General features: G+C 38.2%; 1 protein-coding gene across 1 annotated transcript; it reads left to right on the top strand.

Annotated features, from left to right (window-relative positions):
- Nucleotides 1-1,022: 1,022 nt before the first annotated feature.
- Nucleotides 1,023-20,677, top strand: LOC106079104 (uncharacterized). The gene is made up of 7 exons (XM_056020438.1): nucleotides 1,023-1,160; nucleotides 11,275-11,484; nucleotides 15,242-15,262; nucleotides 15,611-15,631; nucleotides 18,106-18,474; nucleotides 18,660-18,729; nucleotides 20,570-20,677. Exons 1-7 carry the CDS (start codon nucleotides 1,103-1,105, stop codon nucleotides 20,625-20,627), a joined length of 807 nt encoding a protein of 268 aa, XP_055876413.1. The 5' UTR covers nucleotides 1,023-1,102; the 3' UTR covers nucleotides 20,628-20,677.
- The last annotated feature ends 180 nt before the right edge of the window (nucleotides 20,678-20,857 follow it).

Raw genomic sequence — 20,857 nt, 5'->3', positions numbered from 1 at the left:
ATATCTCTTGAGTAATAATATTAATTATTATACAATATTAATAATAATTTGTAAACAATTTGTTATTATAATAATTATAGCTTTTATATAGCGCTACTTTCATGCTTATAGCATGCTCAGAGCGCTTTTGGTCCAATCTCATTTTGTGGACCAGTGGGGGGGAGCGGGTATCTAGGAGTTGGTTCCGTGCTGTCTTTAGGCGCTCAGTAAACACGAGTCGGGTGTCGAACCTCGAGCCCCCTTCTAGGTAGCCATGCCAAGCCAAGTTCAAGCGCACTTGGCCTCTCGACCACGCTTCCCATTAAGTTAACAGCAATGCCTGGTTAGCGTGCTGGACTGATTATCTCGACGGTCTAGGCTTCATACCCTGCTCGATGCCATCTCCCGTCGTCCAGCGGGAGGTTTGTAAAAGTAATTAAATTATCTTTAACTTTGAAGGAGCATCAGAAACATGTAAAACAGAAAAAAAATGAATCTTTATTATTTTTGACAATCAAAATACAATTACGTCTTGAATATTCCTTGGGAATATGTGGACCCGACAGGGATCCAAAGGGGACCGACTCTGAGTTTGTGTGATAACACAAACTCTCTTTGTAATATTTTCTATTATGACTCAAGTGCGCATTTCTATATTTAGAAAATACTACATTCTTCTCTTTTCTATAAAAGATAAGTAAGCCATTTATATGATGATGTACGATTATTATATAGGTCCAACCAAATATTAATTTAGTTTTTTCTACAATAGCCGAACTCAGTATTACTATTACATAGTAAGAACACATTCACAATTACAAACAATTTACACACAATGAATAACAACAATTACCACAACCATCCTATGATTTAATACTCTCCTGTATGTTTCTAAGCGTCGACGTATTACGTTGAAACACTCTGACTGATAATAAAGTAAAGATATATCTAATTTATGTGTATACATCCATGAACACTGAGAGTGTATACGCCTATGAGCTGATCGCGATATTCGACTACAAATCAACGTCTTCGACTAATGACATGTCATAAGAACGCTACTTAACGGAATCCCGCTTCTAATATTACACAGATGTAAGCAATTCACCGCAGAGTAAATCACATGTACAACATGATAGCCCGAAGTGTTTTACTCCTGATTCCGCTCACCATGTATTTGGGTAAGTTTTGTCTGACTTCCACCATGATTTTATTTTGTGATCTACACACTATGCATTTTAAAAACTTGGAAAATTATCATTGAGACTAATTAGAATGACCTAATCATAATTTGAAGAACTTAAATGGCATTTATCAATATTACTTCTACTTGACACAAGGATGAATATTGTTTTTAAAAATTTTCTAAACACGATGTATCAGTCGAAACGGTTTAATTAGGTTATATCCCTTGTCATATTTTAAATAATTTTGATGTCTTATGCGGATCTTATAAAATAAGGTGGCAAGATAAAATAACCAATGAGGAAGTGCTGCGAAGAGCAGGCTACCGGGACATCTTCTCTGTTATCAGCAGCAGACGCCTTGTCTGGTTTGGCCACGTGCCACGTTCATAGAATGCCACCAGGTCGACTTCAACATGACATTCTGTATGATGATCTAACACAGCGGTTCTCAACTTTTTAGGCTCGGCGACCCCTTTTTACAATCCCCCACTCTGCCGCGACCCCCCCCCCACACACACACACTCACACATACAGCAATAGAAGAATAGACAAAAACAATTCATTTTTTGATGGTCTTAGGCGACCCCTGGCAAATCGTCAATCGACCCCCAAAGGGGTCGCGAACCACAGGTTGAGAACCCTGATCTAACAGAAGACAGGAGAGCCACTAACTGTCCACTTTTAAGGTATACTGATGTATGCAAACGTATGAAGCTCTTCAAAATCGACACCAGCAGTTGGAAAAAAGTGGAACTGGATAGATCCACATGGAAGAGCGAGCATATAAGAAGGGTTCCGGAATGCAGAGGCCTAACACCAGTGGCGCAGCATCCATGGCACGAAGGGGTTCAATGAGCCCGGGCCAAACACAATTAGGGGCCCACAGCATGTGGAGTAGAAACAATGACGCAAAGGGGTTCATTTCACTTAGGCCCATGACTCTTGACCAGGGGCGGACTGGCTATATGGGCAAAAAGGGCAAATGCCCGGTGGGCCGGTACCAAATGGGCCGGTCTGGTCGCGACCAAAGAAAAAAAAATTTCAATGCAGACAACTTAAAAAAAAGTGACAGCAGCAAGACACAAAGGCCCGAACACGTTTTTTTTCTAATTCTTATTACAATTAATTTGGTTTGAAAGTCAACAAGAATATGAAGAAAAATAAATAAAAATAGATACACTATACACTGTACGTATTATCATTTGCAAAACGTTAGACCGTCCTTTCTGCTATGCACGAGCGGCACGGACTGCTTTGATGTCTTCGAGGTTGTGTTTGGCCTACTCATTTTGCTGGTCGGCATGTGCCTTTGATGGCACTCCTATTTTTTTATTTTGCTCCTTCCCTCTCCCGTCTTTTGATGGTTCCAATGAAATTGAACCAAAAAGAGGGATGAGAGAGGTTAAGTTAGAAAACATGATATAAAGCAGAAAAAAAAAGATAGGCGCGACAATTACCTCTTTAACAATACTTAAAAGAAATTAACACATATACACAGCCGCAAAATTGCAAGCCACCCAACCTATTCACAGCTCAATATGGGTATAATGCTCTAATTTCTGCGATTTGAAAAGAAAAAGCAAGTTTATTTTTGTTTATTTTTAATAACATAGATTTAAAAATACTACACTTAGGGCTTACAAAAAAAACTATTTAATTAAAAAATAAATCTAGATGTAAATTAATTTTTATACTATTATAATTAATGGCAAACTTATGCTTAGTAATAATAATAAGGCTAGTCTTCGAGTCCGAAGATTAGTGAGGAATGCAATATTTCCCGTGGCTGCGCAGCCTCAGCTGAGACCTACATATTTTGCCACATCCAGGGCAAACATAACCATTGTCCGATTGTGGTCGATTTATATTTTCTTTTTCGCCGTCTGCGTTTGTCCTAGGCAGCAGATTTTCTTTTGGTCTCAAATGTGTATCCCGCGGCCTTCGTGAGTGATCTCCAGCTGTCTCGTTCTGAGGCCGCATGCAACCAGGTGCTCTCTTTTATATCAGCCAAGGAAAGTTGACGCCTAAGCTGGTCTTTGAAGCGTTTCCGTGGGGCGCCTCTGTTACGTTGACCACCTTTTAGCTCACCAAAAAAGACTGCCTTTGGCATACGTTCGTCTCCCATATGGGAAACGTGCCCTGCCCAGCGTAACTGTCTATACCGGCGTTCGCAAGGACATCGCTGTTTGTAGTGCGGTCTTGCCACCGTATGTCCATGATGGAGAGCAAGCATCTTTGGTGGAAGCGCTAAAGAAGTCTTAGATGTTTCCTGTATAGTGTCCATGTCTCGGAGCCATACAGAAGGGTTGAGAGAACCACCGCCTGGTAGATACTGATTCATGTAGGTATTCAGAGCGATCTGTTCCGCCAAACTCTCACCTGAAGGCGTCCAAAAGCGCTACTGGCCCTGGACAGACTGTTATCAACTTCAATTGAAAGTGAGGCGTCAATTGACACTGTAATACCTAGATATGTGAAGTGGTCTACCACATTAAGGGGCTGTCCGTTTATGGTAATCCTTGGGGCTAAGTATGTTTTATTGTGTGACTTCTGGAACATAAATTCTGTTTTCCCGAGGCTTATAGATAGACCGAAAGAGGCGGCAGCGTATGCAAATTCGTTTACCGCGTTCTTGAGGTCATGATCATTTTGAGCTAGCATAGAGAAGCTCCGTTATGACCATTTCCTTTGTTTTTTTATGGAATAGTAGACGTCGAAGATTGAACACATTGCCGTCACAACGAAACCGGATATAGATGCCTTCGTGCAATCACTGCCTCATTTGACCCAGCATTACGCCAAAGAAGATAGCGAATAGAGTAGGAGCAAGTACACAGCCCTGCTTCACGCCATTTTCTATTGGGAAGTGATCAGAAAGGGCACCATTTTGTCTGATCTGGCCTTTTTGTCCAACGTGAAGCTGCTTGTGAATGAATAGGAACGTAGATGGGCATCCCAGCCTGGCCAAAATCCTCCACAAACCATCGCGACTGACCGTGTCGAAAGCCTTGGTGAGGTCCACAAAGGCAGCGTATAGGTTTAAGTGCTGCTTTTTGCATTTTTCTTGTAATTGTCGCAGAACAAATATCATGTTATGCTTAGTTATAATAATAATAATAATAAAATTGCCTCAGACCTCATTGTCTGAAAGGGAAACTTTACTTACTGCCCCAGTGCAGCCAACTTAAGCAAACTACAGTCACTAAATTTCATGAGCGTAGCCAAAAGGGGTTTTGTGGTTTCCCTCCCCTTTCCAATACAAAAACTAAGGCATTTTACCATTTTCTACCAGTCGCAGGATTCCATTGAATAGCAGAGTTGTTTTTTTTTATTTTTTTTAGCGGAAGAGTAGCAGGCTAATTGCACTGTAGATACCTCAGAATATGCATTTTTAAGTTTAAAATAACGGAAATAACGCTTGGTTCCGGGGCTTAGCCCCGTGCCCGACTGGACTGGGGGGGGGAGGGGGAGGGGAAGCTCAAAGCGCCCTCCCGGACTTTCTAGCTGCCCTTTGGCGGTGTGTACTGTCTTTCCACTAATTATAGGAAGAGAGTATTCTAGGGTAGAAAAACGTTGAAAGAATGAAAGATCAGAATGTAATGAAGATTAATTACATATACACACACTCTAATATATATATATATATATATATATATATATATATATATATATATATATATATAAATTACGGATTGGGTTAAAAATCCCCCCCAACCGAAAATATATGACATGCCATTTGTGGGCCGGTTTATGTGGTAGTGCCCGGGCCGATTTTGATACCCAGTCCGCCCCTGCTCTTGACTAGTTGGGGCTCACGTGAGAACTTAAGGATGACACTAAAGTCCTGATGTTCATGAATTAAAATTTCGACACAGCTGGTAATTATTCAATTTTCTCAAAGCTTAATTTGTTTCATTTTTTAAATGTATTTAAAATGTAAAATCTAATTTTTGTTTTTGGTTTAGAGTGTTTATATAAGTTGTAAAACTGTTACGACAGTTACGATTTTGAAACTTGTATCTGCGACAATGAAGTAGATACTTCTGTAGTACGACGGCGTCCTCGGCAGCCTTAATCACATTGTTTTGTTGTCTTTGTATTGTGTAAAAAAAATGTAATAACAACAGAATAAAAAAAGAAGAAGATGAAATCTAAAAATAAATTATATAAGAAATAACATTAAATATTTAGCAAGGAAACTAAACACCAGAATAAGTTACATATATTATATATACCGTTAAAGTTGAAATGTTTGTTCTGTTACAATAAATGGCGAAACCAAATTGCGGAGCATGTTTATATCAAAGATGTGGAATATAGAAAGATGTCAAAATTAAACGTGGAATATTGTCATTTTCTAACCAATGTATAGAATTTGGTTTATAGTTCTTAAAGAAAGTTAACACCATTATATTTTTACAATAACATGATCATGGTATAACCTGGTATAGTGTCTTTCGGAGATGAATACCAAAATAACTATACACAACGGAACGATGTCGCCCACACAGCAGCGGAAATTCTTATAATAATCATCTGGTTTTATTGTTTATATAGCTTTCACATCCGATATTTATTGACATTTATATTTATATTTTAATTAATCAGGGCCGGACTTAAGGGAGTGCAGGCGTGGCCCAGGGACTCTACAAGAAAGGGGAATTTCGACGTGTCTTTAAAGTAATTTTTTCCCAATTTTTACCTCTCACACTTTAAATCTTACGTCGGCTGGCAACTCTGTCGTGATAAAGAAGTGTCCGCTTGTGGCATGCTCATAATATATGAATGTAACTCATAAATTACGGCTGTGAGTCTACCAAGGGCTTTACCCTAAACAAACTCAAAATTACTTACATTTAAAACTAAAATATGCATATTAAATTTTACAAAATTGGAAGGTGAGATTAAATTTAACATCCCTTTAGATATAAGCAGGGGCGGACTGGGTATCAAAATCGTCCCGGGCATTACCATATAAACCGGCCCACAAATGGCATGTCATATATTTTCGGTGTGGGGGTGTGGGATTTTTACCCCACTCCGCAATTTATATATATATAAATAAATATATATATATATATATATATATATATATATATATATATATATATATATATATATATATATTAGTGTGTGTGTTTATGTAATTAATCTTCATTACATTCTGATCTTTCATTTTTTTAAAACGTTTTTTCTACCCTAGAATACTCTCTTCCTATAATTAGTGGAAAGACGGCACACACCGCCAAAGAACAGCTAGGGAGTCCGAGGGAGCGCTGTGAGCTCCCCCCAGTGGGGTCCGGGGCGAAGCATTATTTCCGTTATTTTAAGCTTTAAAAATGCATTTTCTGAGGTATCTACAGTGCAATTAGCCTGCTAATCTTTCGCTAAAGAAAATCAAAAACCATATATCTGCTATTCAATGGAGTCCAGCGACTGGTAGAAAATGGTAAAATGCTTTAGTTTTTATATTTGAGGGGGAAGGGAAACCACAAAACCCCTTTTGGCTACGCTCATGAAATTTAGTGACTGTAGTTTGCTTAAGTTGGCTGCACTGGGGCAGTAAGTAAAGTTTCCCTTTCAGACAATGAGGTCTGAGGCAATTGATGGTTTGAAGACCCTCCCCTCATGTATGTTGATCTGCGACTTAAAATATGCTAAATCTTTGGTTTTCCTGGCTTACTCAGGTAACCCATTCCATTAAAAGATAAGAGAAAGTAGAACGGTTAGGAGAGGCACTTACTTAATGTGAAAAGCTCTTGCATCCTCCTAGTACATTCTCAAAAACGCGATTGTAGAGGAATATACCATGACCCATTATTTAAATTATAAATCTCCTTTCATATCGGATGTAACAGCGCTAAATAAATTATTGTAATTATTGTAATAGTTTTCATCTTTAATGACTTTGTACTAAGTTGCTCATTCTTTAGTGGACGAGGTCTTATCTGAAAGCCAATGTGGTTTCAGAGCCGGTAGAGATAGGCCTACATCTAACATGATATTTGTTCTGCGACAATTACAAGAAAAATGCAAAGAGCAGAACTTAAACCTATACGCTGCCTTTGTGAACCTCACCATGGCTTTCGACACAGTCAGTCGCGATGGTTTGTGGAGGATTTTAGCCAGGCTGGGATGCCCATCTACGTTCCTATCCATTCTCAAGCAGCTTCACGTGGGACAAAGAGGCCAGATTAGACACAATGGTGCCCTTTCTGATCACTTCCCAATAGAAAATGGCTTGAAGCAGGGCTGTGTACTTGCTCCTACTTTATTCACGAAGGCATCTATATCCGGTTTCGTTCTGACGGCAATGTGTTCAATCTTCGACGTCTACTATCCCATACAAACACAAAGAAGATGGTCATAACGGAGCTTCTCTATGCTAGCTCACAATGAACATGATCTCCAGAACGCGGTAAACGAATTTGCATACGCTGCCGCCTCTTTCGGTCTATCTATAAACCTCGGGAAAATAGAAGTCATGTTTCAGAAGTCACCCAATAAAACATACTCAGCTCCAAGGATCACCGTAAACGGACAGCCCCTTAATGTGGTAGACAACTTCACATATCTAGGTAGTATAGTGTCAATGACGCCTCACTTTCAAGGGAAGTTGATGATCGTCTTGCCAGGGCCAGTAGCGCTTTTGGACGCATTCAGGCGAGAGTTTGGTGGAACAGATCAGACACAATGCCTACAAAAATCAGTGTCTACCAGGCGGTGGTTCTCTCAACCCTTCAGTATGGCTCTGAGACATGGACACTATACAGAAAACATCTAAGATTTCTTGAGCGCTTCCACCAAAGATGCTTGCGCTCTATCATGGACATACGTTGGCAAGACCGCACTACAAACAGTGATGTCCTTGCGAACGCCGGTTTGGACAGTATAGAGGGACTTCTTTTGGTCCGACAGTTACGTTGGATAGGGCACGTATCCCGTATGGGAGACGAACGTATGCCAAAGGCAGTCTTTTTTGGTGAGCTAAAAGGTGGTCGAAATAACAGAGGCGCCCCACGGAAACTCTTCAAAGACCAGCTTAGGCGTCAACTTTCCTTGACTGATATGCCTGACATAGAAGAGTTGCATGCGGCCTCAGAACGAGACACCTGGAGGTCACTCACGAAGGCCGCGGGATACACATTTGAGACCAAAAGAAAATCTGCTGCTGATGACAAACGCAGACGGCGAAAAGAAAATCTAAATTTACCAACTGCGGACAATGGTTATGTTTGCACTGGATGTGGCAAAATATGTAGGTCTCAGCTGGGACTGCGCAGCCACGGGAAATACTGCACTCCTCACTAATCTTCGGACTCGAAGACAAGCCTTATTATTATAACTAAGCATAACTTTGCCATTAATAATAATAGTATAAAATAGATTTAGATCTAGATTTATTTTTTAATTAAATAATTTTTTGTAAGCCTTAAGTGTAGTATTTTTAGATCTATGTTATTAAAAATCAACAAAAAGAAACTTACGCAGAAAGTAGAGCTTTATATCCATATTGAGCTGTGAATAAGCTGGGTGGTTTGCAATTTTGCGGCTGTGTGTGATTTCTTTTAAGTATTGTTAAAGAGCAAATTGTCGCGCCTATCTTTTTTTATTATTTTTTTTTCCTGCGTTATATCAATGTTTTCTAGCTTAACCTCTCTCATCCCTCTTTTTGGTTAAATTTAATTGGAACCATTAAAAGACGGGGGAGGGAAGGAGAAAAAAAATGGCAGTGCCATCAAACGCCCATGCCGACCAGCAAAATGATTAGGCCAAACACAACCTCGAAGACATCAAAGCAGTCCATGCCGCTCGTGCATAGCAGAATGTACGGTCTAACGTTTTGCAAATGATAATACGTACAGTGTATTGTGTAATTGTAATAAGAATTAAAAAACAAAAGACAAAACAAGAAAACGTGTTTGGGCCTTTGTGTCTTGGTGCTGTCACTTTTTTTTTAAAGTTGTCTGCATTGAAATTTTTGTTTTCTTTGGTCGCGACCAGACCGGCCCATTTGGTACCGGCCCACCGGGCATTTGCCCGTTTGCCCATATAGCCAGTCCGCCCCTGGATATAAGTATTTTTTATTCATAAATAAGAAACCTATACAATGTAGATTACTCAATTGTTCTGTCACACTATACATTCGACTTATTCTTGAACACGGGCCCATGGATACCTTGCTACGCCACTGCCTAACACAACAGTACTTAAAAGTAGGATGAAATTACAACGACGCCTGGTGATTACAGACGCTCAACCTGTGACCCCAGCTGTGTATCAAGGATGGGCCTCCTTAGTCAGACAAGAAGTTCCAAAGCAGATACACCATCTCTCGAGAAGTGCAATGCCACAGATTTTGAAAATGTATTCTAAAACCTATCTAGCTACATTTTACTATTTATTATCGCTATAATTTTAACTATTAGTAGGTTTGTTTAAAAGACATTTGACGTGGCTTCAATAAGGTGTATGAGAGAAGTGGTCTAGTCTTTCTTCGAAGCTTCCATTTGGCTGTTAGCCCACTATTAGCTTTAGTACTATAATATAACAAAAAACAGGGTTAACATTTAACGTTGATTGACCAAAAATTACATTTATTTTGAAATGATACACACAGTAAATATGCATTACACCGGTGCTCAGCCCCGGCTCCGGCTCCTGCATAATATTTGGCCGTATTTTACTTTCCGGCCATAAAAAAAAAATCAAAATACTGTGCCGGATGGTCAAAAGTATACTATAGATGTGATTGAAAATCCGAAAGTTTTTTAACTTTATTAATTACATAAGCAGAGATAAAGAAGTATGAGACTAATAGAGTGTCAAATATTCAACTTTTTTAGAAGCTCTACCAGGCAAGAGACGTTATATGTATTGGAGGAAACACTTTTTTTTTCTCAAACGCACTGATTAGCAAAAAGGTCCTTCGAACCAGACGAATTTTTTAGTAGTCTTACTAACAATCGAAAAAAAAAAAGCAGCTCGCATGTTTTATAATTAAATTGTATTTCTAAGTTGAGTACCGTAATTATTTCAGATAAACTACCTACATTTACAAACTAATGTTTATTTATTTTTTTACAGGATAACTCTATTTTTTATGCATATAGGGACACTATAATTTAAAACAACAATTAAAAAGCAGTGTTCCATATTTTATCCTGAACTGCCGCAGACAATGAACAAGATTTACTATTAATTAAAGGGAAAGTTTGTATTTGTTCTTGGAATGATAGATTTTCCCCAGGTAATCATTCAGTAACATCTGCTAGGCCAGGTTTACATTATTTAACTTCCCCTACACCTATCCTTTAGCTTTGTTGGACCCATCTGGGCACCACACAAGATCCGTCAATGATCTTTATTTATTCCTCTCTGTCTTTAACCTTTGATAGAGTTTCATTCGCTGACAGGCTATTCCATTCTTTGATGTCGTCCCATCGCCAATAGGAATCTATAGTATCTTGTGATGTGGCTATAGAGTTTGATTTGATGTTGTTGTTGTTGTTTTTTTGGACAGTGGTCAGCAGGTCATCGTGGGTTCTGCATTACTCCTGTTTCTAATCTCTTCATTCGTTACGCGGGCTTAGTAAGTGACACATGGGATTTATCTCTATCTTAATTAAGTTTCAATGCATTGAATACACATGGATATTAACAATGCCGTAATAGTACCATTAATAAATGTCCGTATTCTGAGGCATAAGTTGTTAGACGAACTGACAATTCATGAGAATCGGCAAGACTTTCGACACAAGCACGTCACTTCTTTTTGTATCAACGGAGTCAGGGCTGTAGTTGGGGATAATTTGTAGTTCACAGTTTCTGATATTCTTTCTGAAAATATTGATACCTGGCTTTTTACCTGGGTGAGTAAACCACTTTGGGTGCCGATACTTAGTTTGTGTTTCCACACAAGCTGTCTTTCTAACCTTGTTTTTTTTTTTTAGATTGATGATAAAACATTGATTAAAATACATGTTTTGCACAATGGTTCCCAGCAGCTTGTGCTGATGTTGTGTCCGGTGCACATGAAAGTGTTGTTTTTTTTAATCGATTTTATGACATTAGTATAATAGTTGTATTTACCTTCATCTCTTATTAGTCTGTAGGACAGAGGGGTGCGGAAAAGAGGATTGGCGAAGCCTGCAAATGCTTTGGCTAGAAGACGAATGGACGGACCTGACGGATAAGAGAAAAAATACGGAATCACTGCATGAATTTATACAATTGCTATATACGAAACCACAATATCTTAGGCTGCAAGACGCAATGTTACAATTGAGGCTTACAATGGAGAAAGAACTGTTGCAAAGTAAGATACTATTGCAGTTATCAATTCTTTCTTCCCAACTAAATCTTTAGATACTACCAAACGCTCTGGGGTAATGTTTGAATAAACTTGTGCATAAACGTGATTTGCTATTTAAAAATAGATTTGTTTTGATATGCACAATTTGCAAAAAAAAATAATTCTTTAGGATAAAAAAGTTATTATTATTATAAAGAACGAGTATTCATTCTACGGCGAAGCCAGGGTCGAGTTTCGTTAAAGGGAAACTAAATTCATCGTAGTCCCTTTATCAGTTTCCACATCTGTCCACTGCATTCATTTCCTGTCCATTTATCTTGATGCTTGGATCCGAGTTGGCTTTACCTGGAGCAGGCAAGTATTGTGTTGATAGTGAAGCTGAAGTCTAAGCATGCTCTTGAGAAGTCACTGACGATGCTCTGCAGATCATTTTCAGAGCAGGCATTTAGGGCACAGTCGTCAGCAAATAGCAAGTCCCTGATTTTTGCTGATTTTGTTTTAGATTTTGCTTTAAGCCGCCTCGGGTTGAACAGGCGATTATTGTTTATAAGGAGCGTTCTTTTCAAATCAGGTCATTTGTCAAGGCCAAGTAGGCCTACGATGTATTATTTTCTTTACTTGAATATGGTGATCTAACAAGCCAGCGATAAACAACCTGCCATTAGGTGTTTTAATGACTCACCTAGGTTCCCCCAATTTAGTCAATAACCTCGTGTTTTATAATGTGCCTTTTATAGTGTGTTGATATTGTTATAGCTATATTAACAAGCTAAAATTTAAAAAAAAAATTTAGTTCTGTTCCTTTATTTAATTCAATTTGTAATAGATCTAGACTAAAAAAAAAAAATCTGTATGATTAGAAATAGTATTTTAACAATTGTTTATGTTTAGCGCAATTTCTGCTTTTAGCTTTCTCAATACGCTACGATCCTATCACTTGAAGAATCAGTTGTAAAGGGGCGGAGGAAGAACGGGTATCTGAATGATCGGTTTAAATGCTTTGTTTTAAAGGAACGACCTGAATTCTAACTGTTGAACAAAAGCCTTCTCAGGCTCCTCAAGCCAACGTGGTAACCACGTAGTCACTCTATTAGCAAATACTGTTTATGTATTATCTATTGATTCTATTTCGTGTTAAACTAATTAGTTATTTTTAGCGGCCCCCCGAAAGGGGAAAGGACGCTATTAGTTTTGTGTGAAATGTCTGTCCGTCTGTCCGTCCGTCCCGTTTAGATCTCGTAAACTAGAAAAGATATTGAAAATCCGACATCACAATATTTTAGATCATTCAAAGTTCTGATGCAACGGCTACTTTTTTTTTCTGAAAGCGAAAAGTATAATTTTTTAAATCACCTGTGCAAGCAGTTTTTTAAAGAGAAAAAGCTAATTAGTATGCATTATAAATTAGACCTAATTTAAAACGAATAGTTTTAATAGTTTGTAAATTGCATTTTCTTGAACAATAATTTGCGGGAGTTCCGTATTTTTTTTTTTTGTTGAGGCTTTTTCAAAACAATTACATCAATTATAAGACTTCAGTTGGGCCAGGAGAGGCGCTTGGCTTCCGAACCGGGGGTCCCGGGTTCGAATCCTGGTGAAGACTGGAATTTTTAACGCCTATGAGTCCATCCAGCTCTAATGGGTACCTGACATTAGTTGGGAAAAGTAAAGGCGGTTGGTCGTTGTGCTGGCTACATGATACCCTCGTTAACCGTAGGCAACAAAAACAGATGAACTTTACATCAACTGCCCTATAGACCACAAGGTCTGAAAGGGGAACTAGTTAGGCCAGGTTCACATCTAACTTTGCATTCACTTGCACCTATTCTTTAATCTGCTGGACCGTTGGGGCACTACACAAGATCTGTCAACCTTCTTTCTCCATTCTTATCTCTCATTTGTCTTTGATATAATTTCATTCGGATGTTCTTTCTGAAAATATTGAAGCCTGACTGGGTGGACCACTTCGGGGGCCGATTTTGAGTTTGTGTTTCCACACAAACTATCTTTGTAACCTTGTTTTACAATTGATTCTTGTCAGGTAAAAGAAATAATTGTGAACAATTTCAGCATGAGCAGAGATTGGGTGTCGGGCAAATAATGTGTACAAAAATTTTGGCCACACAGACCGACATAGTGAGTTCATATAAGCTTTGTGGGACTAAAGGGTGTATCCTCTGTTGGACTGGATGGGCATGTCCTCCTGCAGTTACACTCACGACCAACTTCTTTTAGTATGGCGTCAATATCTGAGAATATCAAATAACTTTTCTTAATTATCACAGAACGTCTATCAGCAACTTTCCGTTCGGTGAAGTGTTAATAATATAGACTCTTGGACTTCTTGTTTTATTATTAGTATTATGATAATCTAGGTGGTATAGTGTCAAATGACGTCTCACTTTTAAGGGAAGTTGATAACCGTCTGGCCAGGGCCATGTATCGCTTTTGGACGCCTTCAGGCGAGAGTTAGGTGGAACAGATCGCTCAGCCTACCTACAAAAATCAGTGTCTACCAGGCGGTGGTTCTCTTAACCTTTCTGTATGGCTCTGAGACATTGACACTATACAGGAAACATCTAAGACTTCTTGAGCGCTTCCACCAAAGATGCTTGCGCTCCATCATGGACAGTATAGAGAGACTTCATTTGGTCCGACAGTTGCGCTGGGCAGGGCATGTATCCCGTATGGGAGACGAACGTATGCCAAAGGCAGTCTTTTTTGGTGAGCTAAAATGTGGCCGACGTAACAGAGGCGCCCAACGGAAACGCTTCAAAGACCAGCTTAGGCATCAACTTTCCTTGGATAACATAGAAAAGAGCACCTGGTTGCATGAGGCCTCAGAACGAGACAGCTGGAGGTCACTCACGAAGGCCGCGGGATAAACATTTAAGATCAAAAGAAAATCTGCTGCCGAGGACAAACGCAGACGGCGAAAAGAAAATCTAAATCGACCGACTGATGACAATGGTTATGCTTGCCCTGGATGTGGCAAAATATGTAGGTCACAGCTGAGACTGTGCAGCCACGGGAAATACTGCATTCCTCACTAATCTTCGGACTCGAAGACTTGCCTTATTATTATTATCATTATTATAAACTAACTGCAAGTGTGAAAATGTAAAGACGAGATGCCAATAACTTAAGTAAAAGCGCTTTTTAAATATTTTATTACTTTTGTTTTGAGTGTACAACGCAACTGTAAAACAACATCAACCTAAAGAGGATTTTGTCCTTACAGATAAAGAAAAGAAAATATTATTGCATTCATATATTGCTAATTTATATTGTTTACAAATCTTTTCTTTAAACTCACTCTGTCAGTCTGTCTGGTAAAAAAATGAACACCTTATTTCTCCCACACCCATTCTCAGATCAAGCTGAAACTTTACATAATTATGCATTGACATAGATAGGACATGAATTGATGTCTTTTAGAGACTATATCTTTTTTTTACTGGTATATCTTATACTGCAGTATTTACAGATATGGCTATTTGGTTTAGACCCCTGTTAATAATAGTTCAAGCTATTTCTCCGATTAAGTTGATACTGTAATGACTTAATAGTTAAAAGTATGTTATAATTGGTTTACTTAGTCAATCATTATTAATAATTTATTACTTGTTTGATATCGAATACGGGAAATTACTTGTACATTATTAGTAGTTATAGTTTTAAGGATATAGTTCTTTCCCTTTGTAAAAAAGCATTTTAAAAAAAATATTTTTTTATATTTTGCTTGTTTTTGTTCCTCTAGTGCACCTAGGGATAAAAGAAGGTATGTACTCTCTAACTACTAAATCTATTAAATAAATTATATAGTAAGGCATATGTATTTATATATGTAATGGTAACCGTAAAACATCAAGTGGGTAGAGTTTGCTACAGTGTAAAGAAAAGTCCAGATCAAGTTGAATACTGTAATGACTTAATAGTTAGAAGTATGGTAAAATTGGTTTACTTAGTCAATCATTACTAATAATTCATTACTTGTTTGATATCAAATAAGGGAAATTACTTGTACATTATTGGTATAGTTTTAAGGATATAGTTCTTCCCCTTTGTAAAAAAACTTTTTCTTTTAAATTATTTTTTTTTAATTTTGCATGTATTTTTGTTCCTCTAGCGAACCTAAGGATAAAAGATGGTATGTATTCTCTCACTACTGCATCTATGATATAAATAATTAAGTAAGGGGGTACGTATGTATGTATGTAATGGTAACCGTAAGATATCAAGGGAATACAGTTTGCTACAGTGTGACAAAAAGTCATGGACAAGTTCTTACAACAAGATCAAAATGTAAGTTCTTTCTACCTGCGCTTCCTCCGGGATCTTGAAACTGTCACAGGCAAAGGCGGCCCCCCATCGAGTGGACCAATGGACAAGGAATATTTAATCCATAGTCTTGTTTTGATCGGCCACACAAAACTAAAAACATCTTTTCACCTTTCGGGGCTGCTAAAAATCGCCTGAGGCCACTTTCGAATTATCGGAGTGTCTTTCGGATAAACATATAGAGGTCAATCCCAATACAAAAATAGAGAACACAAAATTTAAAATGATTTTTAAAAAGTAATATTGTTGGTATGTTTACATTAAGCCATGAAAAAATGTAATATGTATACTAAAAAAGATAACTATTGAACACCCATGTGCTCCCCATGAGCACGCTTCTTCTTATATAATATATAGTATGTTCTAGTGAATAGTAAAATAGTTTATGAAGTTTTCTATATTATATGTGAAATCTCTATGACATTTTAAGTCTGAAGAGATGATTATTATCTTTAAAACTGTAGACTGTAGAGGCACTGGCGGATCCAGGGGGGGGGGCGGTAGGGGCGATCGCCCCTCCCCACACTCGGACGACCCTCCCCAGAGGGGGGGGGGAGGGCGAATTTTCTTATAGAATTCACACAATTTGTATACGAATTTATTACTTATGTTAAAAATATATACTAATTTTTTATATTTCAACCTATTTTTAGATTATTTCGCCCCCCCCCCTTCTAGTATGTTGGCCTATTTGGTGTGGTCGAGAGGAGGCGATGATATCGATCCCGCCCCCCATACACTTTGGAGTGGGGGGGGGGCGGTCCAATTTATTTGTAGAAATCACAGCTTGCTAACAGAATCAATTAAATATCAATATATTTAAAACTTGTTATTGATATTTTAACCGATCTTTATATTATTTCGTTCCCAGTTTGCCGATTGATGGGTGGGGGGGGGGGGGGGCGAATACCTCTACTGCCCTTCCCACCTGAACCCTTTGAGTTGGGGGGGGGGGCGGTCCGTTTTTTAGGGAGAAATCATAGTTTGTGAACAAAATTAGTTGAATTAAAATATAAATTTTTTATTATGTCGCTCCCTTTCTGGTATTTTGGCCGATTCGGTGGGGTTGGGGGGAGGGTGATTGCATGTACTGCCCTCCCCACTCTAGCCCTCTGAGTGCTGGGGGGGGGCGGTCCTATTTTTGTGGAGAATCATAGTTTGTGAACAAAATTACTTAAATATCTATATAATATAAACTACGTATTGATGTGACCCATTGTATATTATGTCGTACCACACCCTAATCTCAAATTGTATCATTAGTAAATTTAAATGAAAAAGGGTTGTACCAGGTGGGAGGGGCGATACATGCAATCGCATTTCCCCCATCGGACAAATCAATACTTTTTCTTTTTGTATTATAGTTCAGAAATTACTAAATTTTAAAAATCTGTCTCTAATATAATTTATATATGCTATAAATTAAATTCTTATATCGAGTCGCCCCACCCCTATTCTTTAATGCTAAATGCAATCTTTAGCAGAAATTATTAAAGGAGCGAGGATTAATCATTTTCACTCTACCGCACCTCCCATTTCCAGACAGAGTTTATGTAATTTCACATGAATTTATCACTATTATTTTAAGAAAGACTTTGCATTGGAAAAGTTAGAATTCAAACGAAATTTTTCAGTATAAGAGTCATGATTGAGAAGAGTTTTAAACTCAAACAATGTTCTCATAGTCGCCTTTTCCCAACCTTTACTCAACCTGATATTTTTCTAGTTAAATAAATTTGGGCGGCGATCCTCAAAGCCAAAATCTAAATATGTGGGGTATCTATCTTTTCAAGAAACAAATCGGTTTTATTTGCGATGTATTTAGGGCCTATAAGTTCATATTAGAATATTTTTCAAGTACAACATTATTCAAAAGGTCCTTTTTTAATAGTATGAATAATGAGCTTTAGGTTAGGAGAATGCGTTTCTGCAGTGAAGAATGCAAGAAAACGCTTTTGGCGTCGGGGCTTCGCCCCGAACTCCATTGATGAATTATGAGCTGTAGATGTCAGGAGAATGCGTTTCTGCAACGAAGAATGCAAGAAAATGCTTTTGGCGTCGGGGCTTCGCCCCGAACCCCACAAGGTAACCTTATAGAGCTGCCCCAGTTGTTTTGTTTTTCGACGAAGGTTGAGAAATGCTGCTTTTTTATTCTCATATATATAAATATATGTTTGTGTGTGTATGTGTGTGCGTGCGCGCGCGTGTCTCTCTAACTCAATAACATTGTCTGTTGTTGTTTCATCGTGTACGATTTTGTTTTCTTCTTCCACTTCGATCTAGAAAAGTTTAAAGTATTCAAGGGAGTTTTAACCATGATGCACAGAGACTTTATAATGTTCTTTCAACGGCTTCCTGAGAAGTTGAAAAGAAGAGCCCCAACTGAGCTGAAAGAGTTCTACCGTCTCCTTGCCATCCTGACACCTAATGACGACTCATTCGATACAAAGGACTCGAAGTTGGTTCTGGAAAAGTGGCAGAAGTTGGCCAGCGCCCTGAAGCTTGTGCTGTTGCACATTGAAAGTTACGTCGCGAAAAAAAATCTGAAATGGTTTCAAGAAGTGAAGAAAAAGTTAGATGTGTCGATTGGCATAGTTGACAACCATTCAAGGTGGCTGAGGGTTGATCCTACTTTGTATGATACAAACACAGGTACTTATAGTTCAAAGCTTATTCATTACACAATTTCTATTTGAGCTTTTTTTTTTTGGAGACACTTAGTGAAATCGGTCTACAACTTTTGTACAATGACAAAATATTTGTTTACCTTTCATTAAAATGCATAGAAATGTTCAAAGGATCTTTTTGACGTATATGTGTCTTTGTTTTTTATGTAGACTCGAGCGCAGGAATAGGCTTAGCTAACAGTGAATCTGCTGATCTGAAAAAGAAAATCAAATCGAGCAGGTAAGAAGTCGATTCATATGCGGTGAATATTCACATAATTTTATTTGTGCCTGTGTATGTGTCTCTATATTTTGTGTGTATGTGTGGAGAAAGAGACTAATGCGAGAAGGAACAAAGAAGAAAAGAAAGAGAATGAAGATAGCTCTATATTCTAATGAGAGCGAGAAAGAGAGAGACAGAGAGAGAGAGAGAGAGAGAGACATAGAGACATATAGAGAGACTGAGAAAGTGAGAGAGAGAGAGAGGCCTATAAATGTGATGAGATCTTGCCTTGGATCTTATAGGCTGCACTACGGTCATGGATACGCATGACAGCATTTAGAAATGAAACCTACCTGTTAGTATTTGAAGTTTATTTTTCTTTATAGATGTTTTAAGTCTTTTATGTATTGTTGTAACTTTGTTCTCGTGCCAAACTGATGGTACTAAACACAAGAGTGGAAGTCATGTTTATACAGGAAGAAGGCCTGTTGTAGATCCGCTGCAGTGATCTGCAAGTTATTGAAGTATGAGCAACATAATGATGAGAAATGTGAAAACGATTGACACTAGGAATTGTGTCGGTGGTCTGCATAGGTTTTTAGGTACAAAAGGACTGGTGTCACTCAAGAGACGACATCCTGGAACTATAGTTGAAGTCCATGCCTGTTTGTACTGTAAATAAATACCTAGTTTATTGTTACCTCCTGCCTTTTGTTGAGTGCCTACCTTAGAGTTACAACAATATTAAAAGAGAAGCGCGGTAGCTAAGCGGTTAAAAAGCTTGACTTCCAAACCGGGGTCCGGGGATAGAATTCAGGTGAAGACTGTTTTTTTTTCCGGAATCTTCGGGAACCTTGAGTACATCCAGCTCTTATGGTTACTGACATTAGTTGGGGAAAACTAAAGGCGTTTGGTCGTTGTGCTGACCATATTACACCCTCATTAACCGAATACCACAGAAATAGATGACCTTTACATATTAAAAGCAAAAAGGCCAAAGAAAAACGTGACCTCTCGTAAACTTAAAGCCATTGATATTGTCTCCTTCAAAATGGACGTGACCTCTTTGCTGTTACAACAGAGCAACACAGACGTTCTCAGCAATTACAATTCTTGCTTGAAAAAGTTACTGGGTAGCCATGCACCTCTTGTCACTCGTACAGTCTCAGTTAGGCCATCTGCACCCTGGATGACGGAAGACATAAAGACTGCCAAACTTATTCGCCGACGTGCCGAACGTACATTTCAAAACACAAGTTTAACGATACATCGACAAATATACATCCTAGAAAAAAAATAAGTTTAACCGTATGATTAGAGACGCAAAAGCTAGTCATATTCGACCAAAAATCGAAACTTCTGATTCTTCAAAGGAGCTATTCAGGATCATCGCTGAAATGTTAGGGGGAGCAAATAACTTCCTGATTCTTTCAATAGATTCTTCATTGGCAAGATTGAGCAGATCAGAAATGGCATAAAATAAATCAAAGCAAAAAATAAGTCTTTAAATTCCGACCCCCCCCCAAGCAGGGGAGATCTCTTTTCGGGAGGGGGGGGGGCGAACCCCCCCCCTGGCTACGCTCATGATGTGTATGTATAAGAACGCTATGTTATGATGTGTGTGTGTGTGTATAAAGCATTTATGTGTTTATACCTGGGTATAAAGCAACAACGTTATTATTTCTTGGTATAAAGCGACAATGTTATGTGTGTGTATAACTTACGTAAGTAAATGTAAATGTTTTTGATGCTTTAATTTTGTGGTGATTTTGATTTGAAGTACAAATATTTTTTTCTAGTCAGTTGAAAATTCTACAGTACATTCCATGTAATATTTGCCTTTTTTTTTTTCTTTCAGCAAAAAAGATTTTTTTAGCGCTCTCGAGGAGTTGGGGGTTACATATTTTGTAAAATAGTTACATTGCCGCTTTGTAATAGATGTCTGACAATAAATAAATCAAAGTTTGTTTCATCCGAGTCTCTATTTGCACAGTGTAGAAATGACATTTTAGTCTGAGAGTTTGTGATGTGAATATTTGTTTTTGTACTTTTACCATATGGTCGCACATATAACTATAGATATAGACTAGATCAAGATATAGAATTTGAATTTTCAGACTTAAAGTGTAGATTTTGATTTCCAAAC

The sequence above is a fragment of the Biomphalaria glabrata genome, chromosome 1 (genome assembly GCF_947242115.1).
Source record: "Biomphalaria glabrata chromosome 1, xgBioGlab47.1, whole genome shotgun sequence".
Taxonomy (NCBI): Eukaryota; Metazoa; Mollusca; class Gastropoda; family Planorbidae; genus Biomphalaria; species Biomphalaria glabrata.
This window is presented reverse-complemented; position numbering and strand designations above follow the sequence as displayed.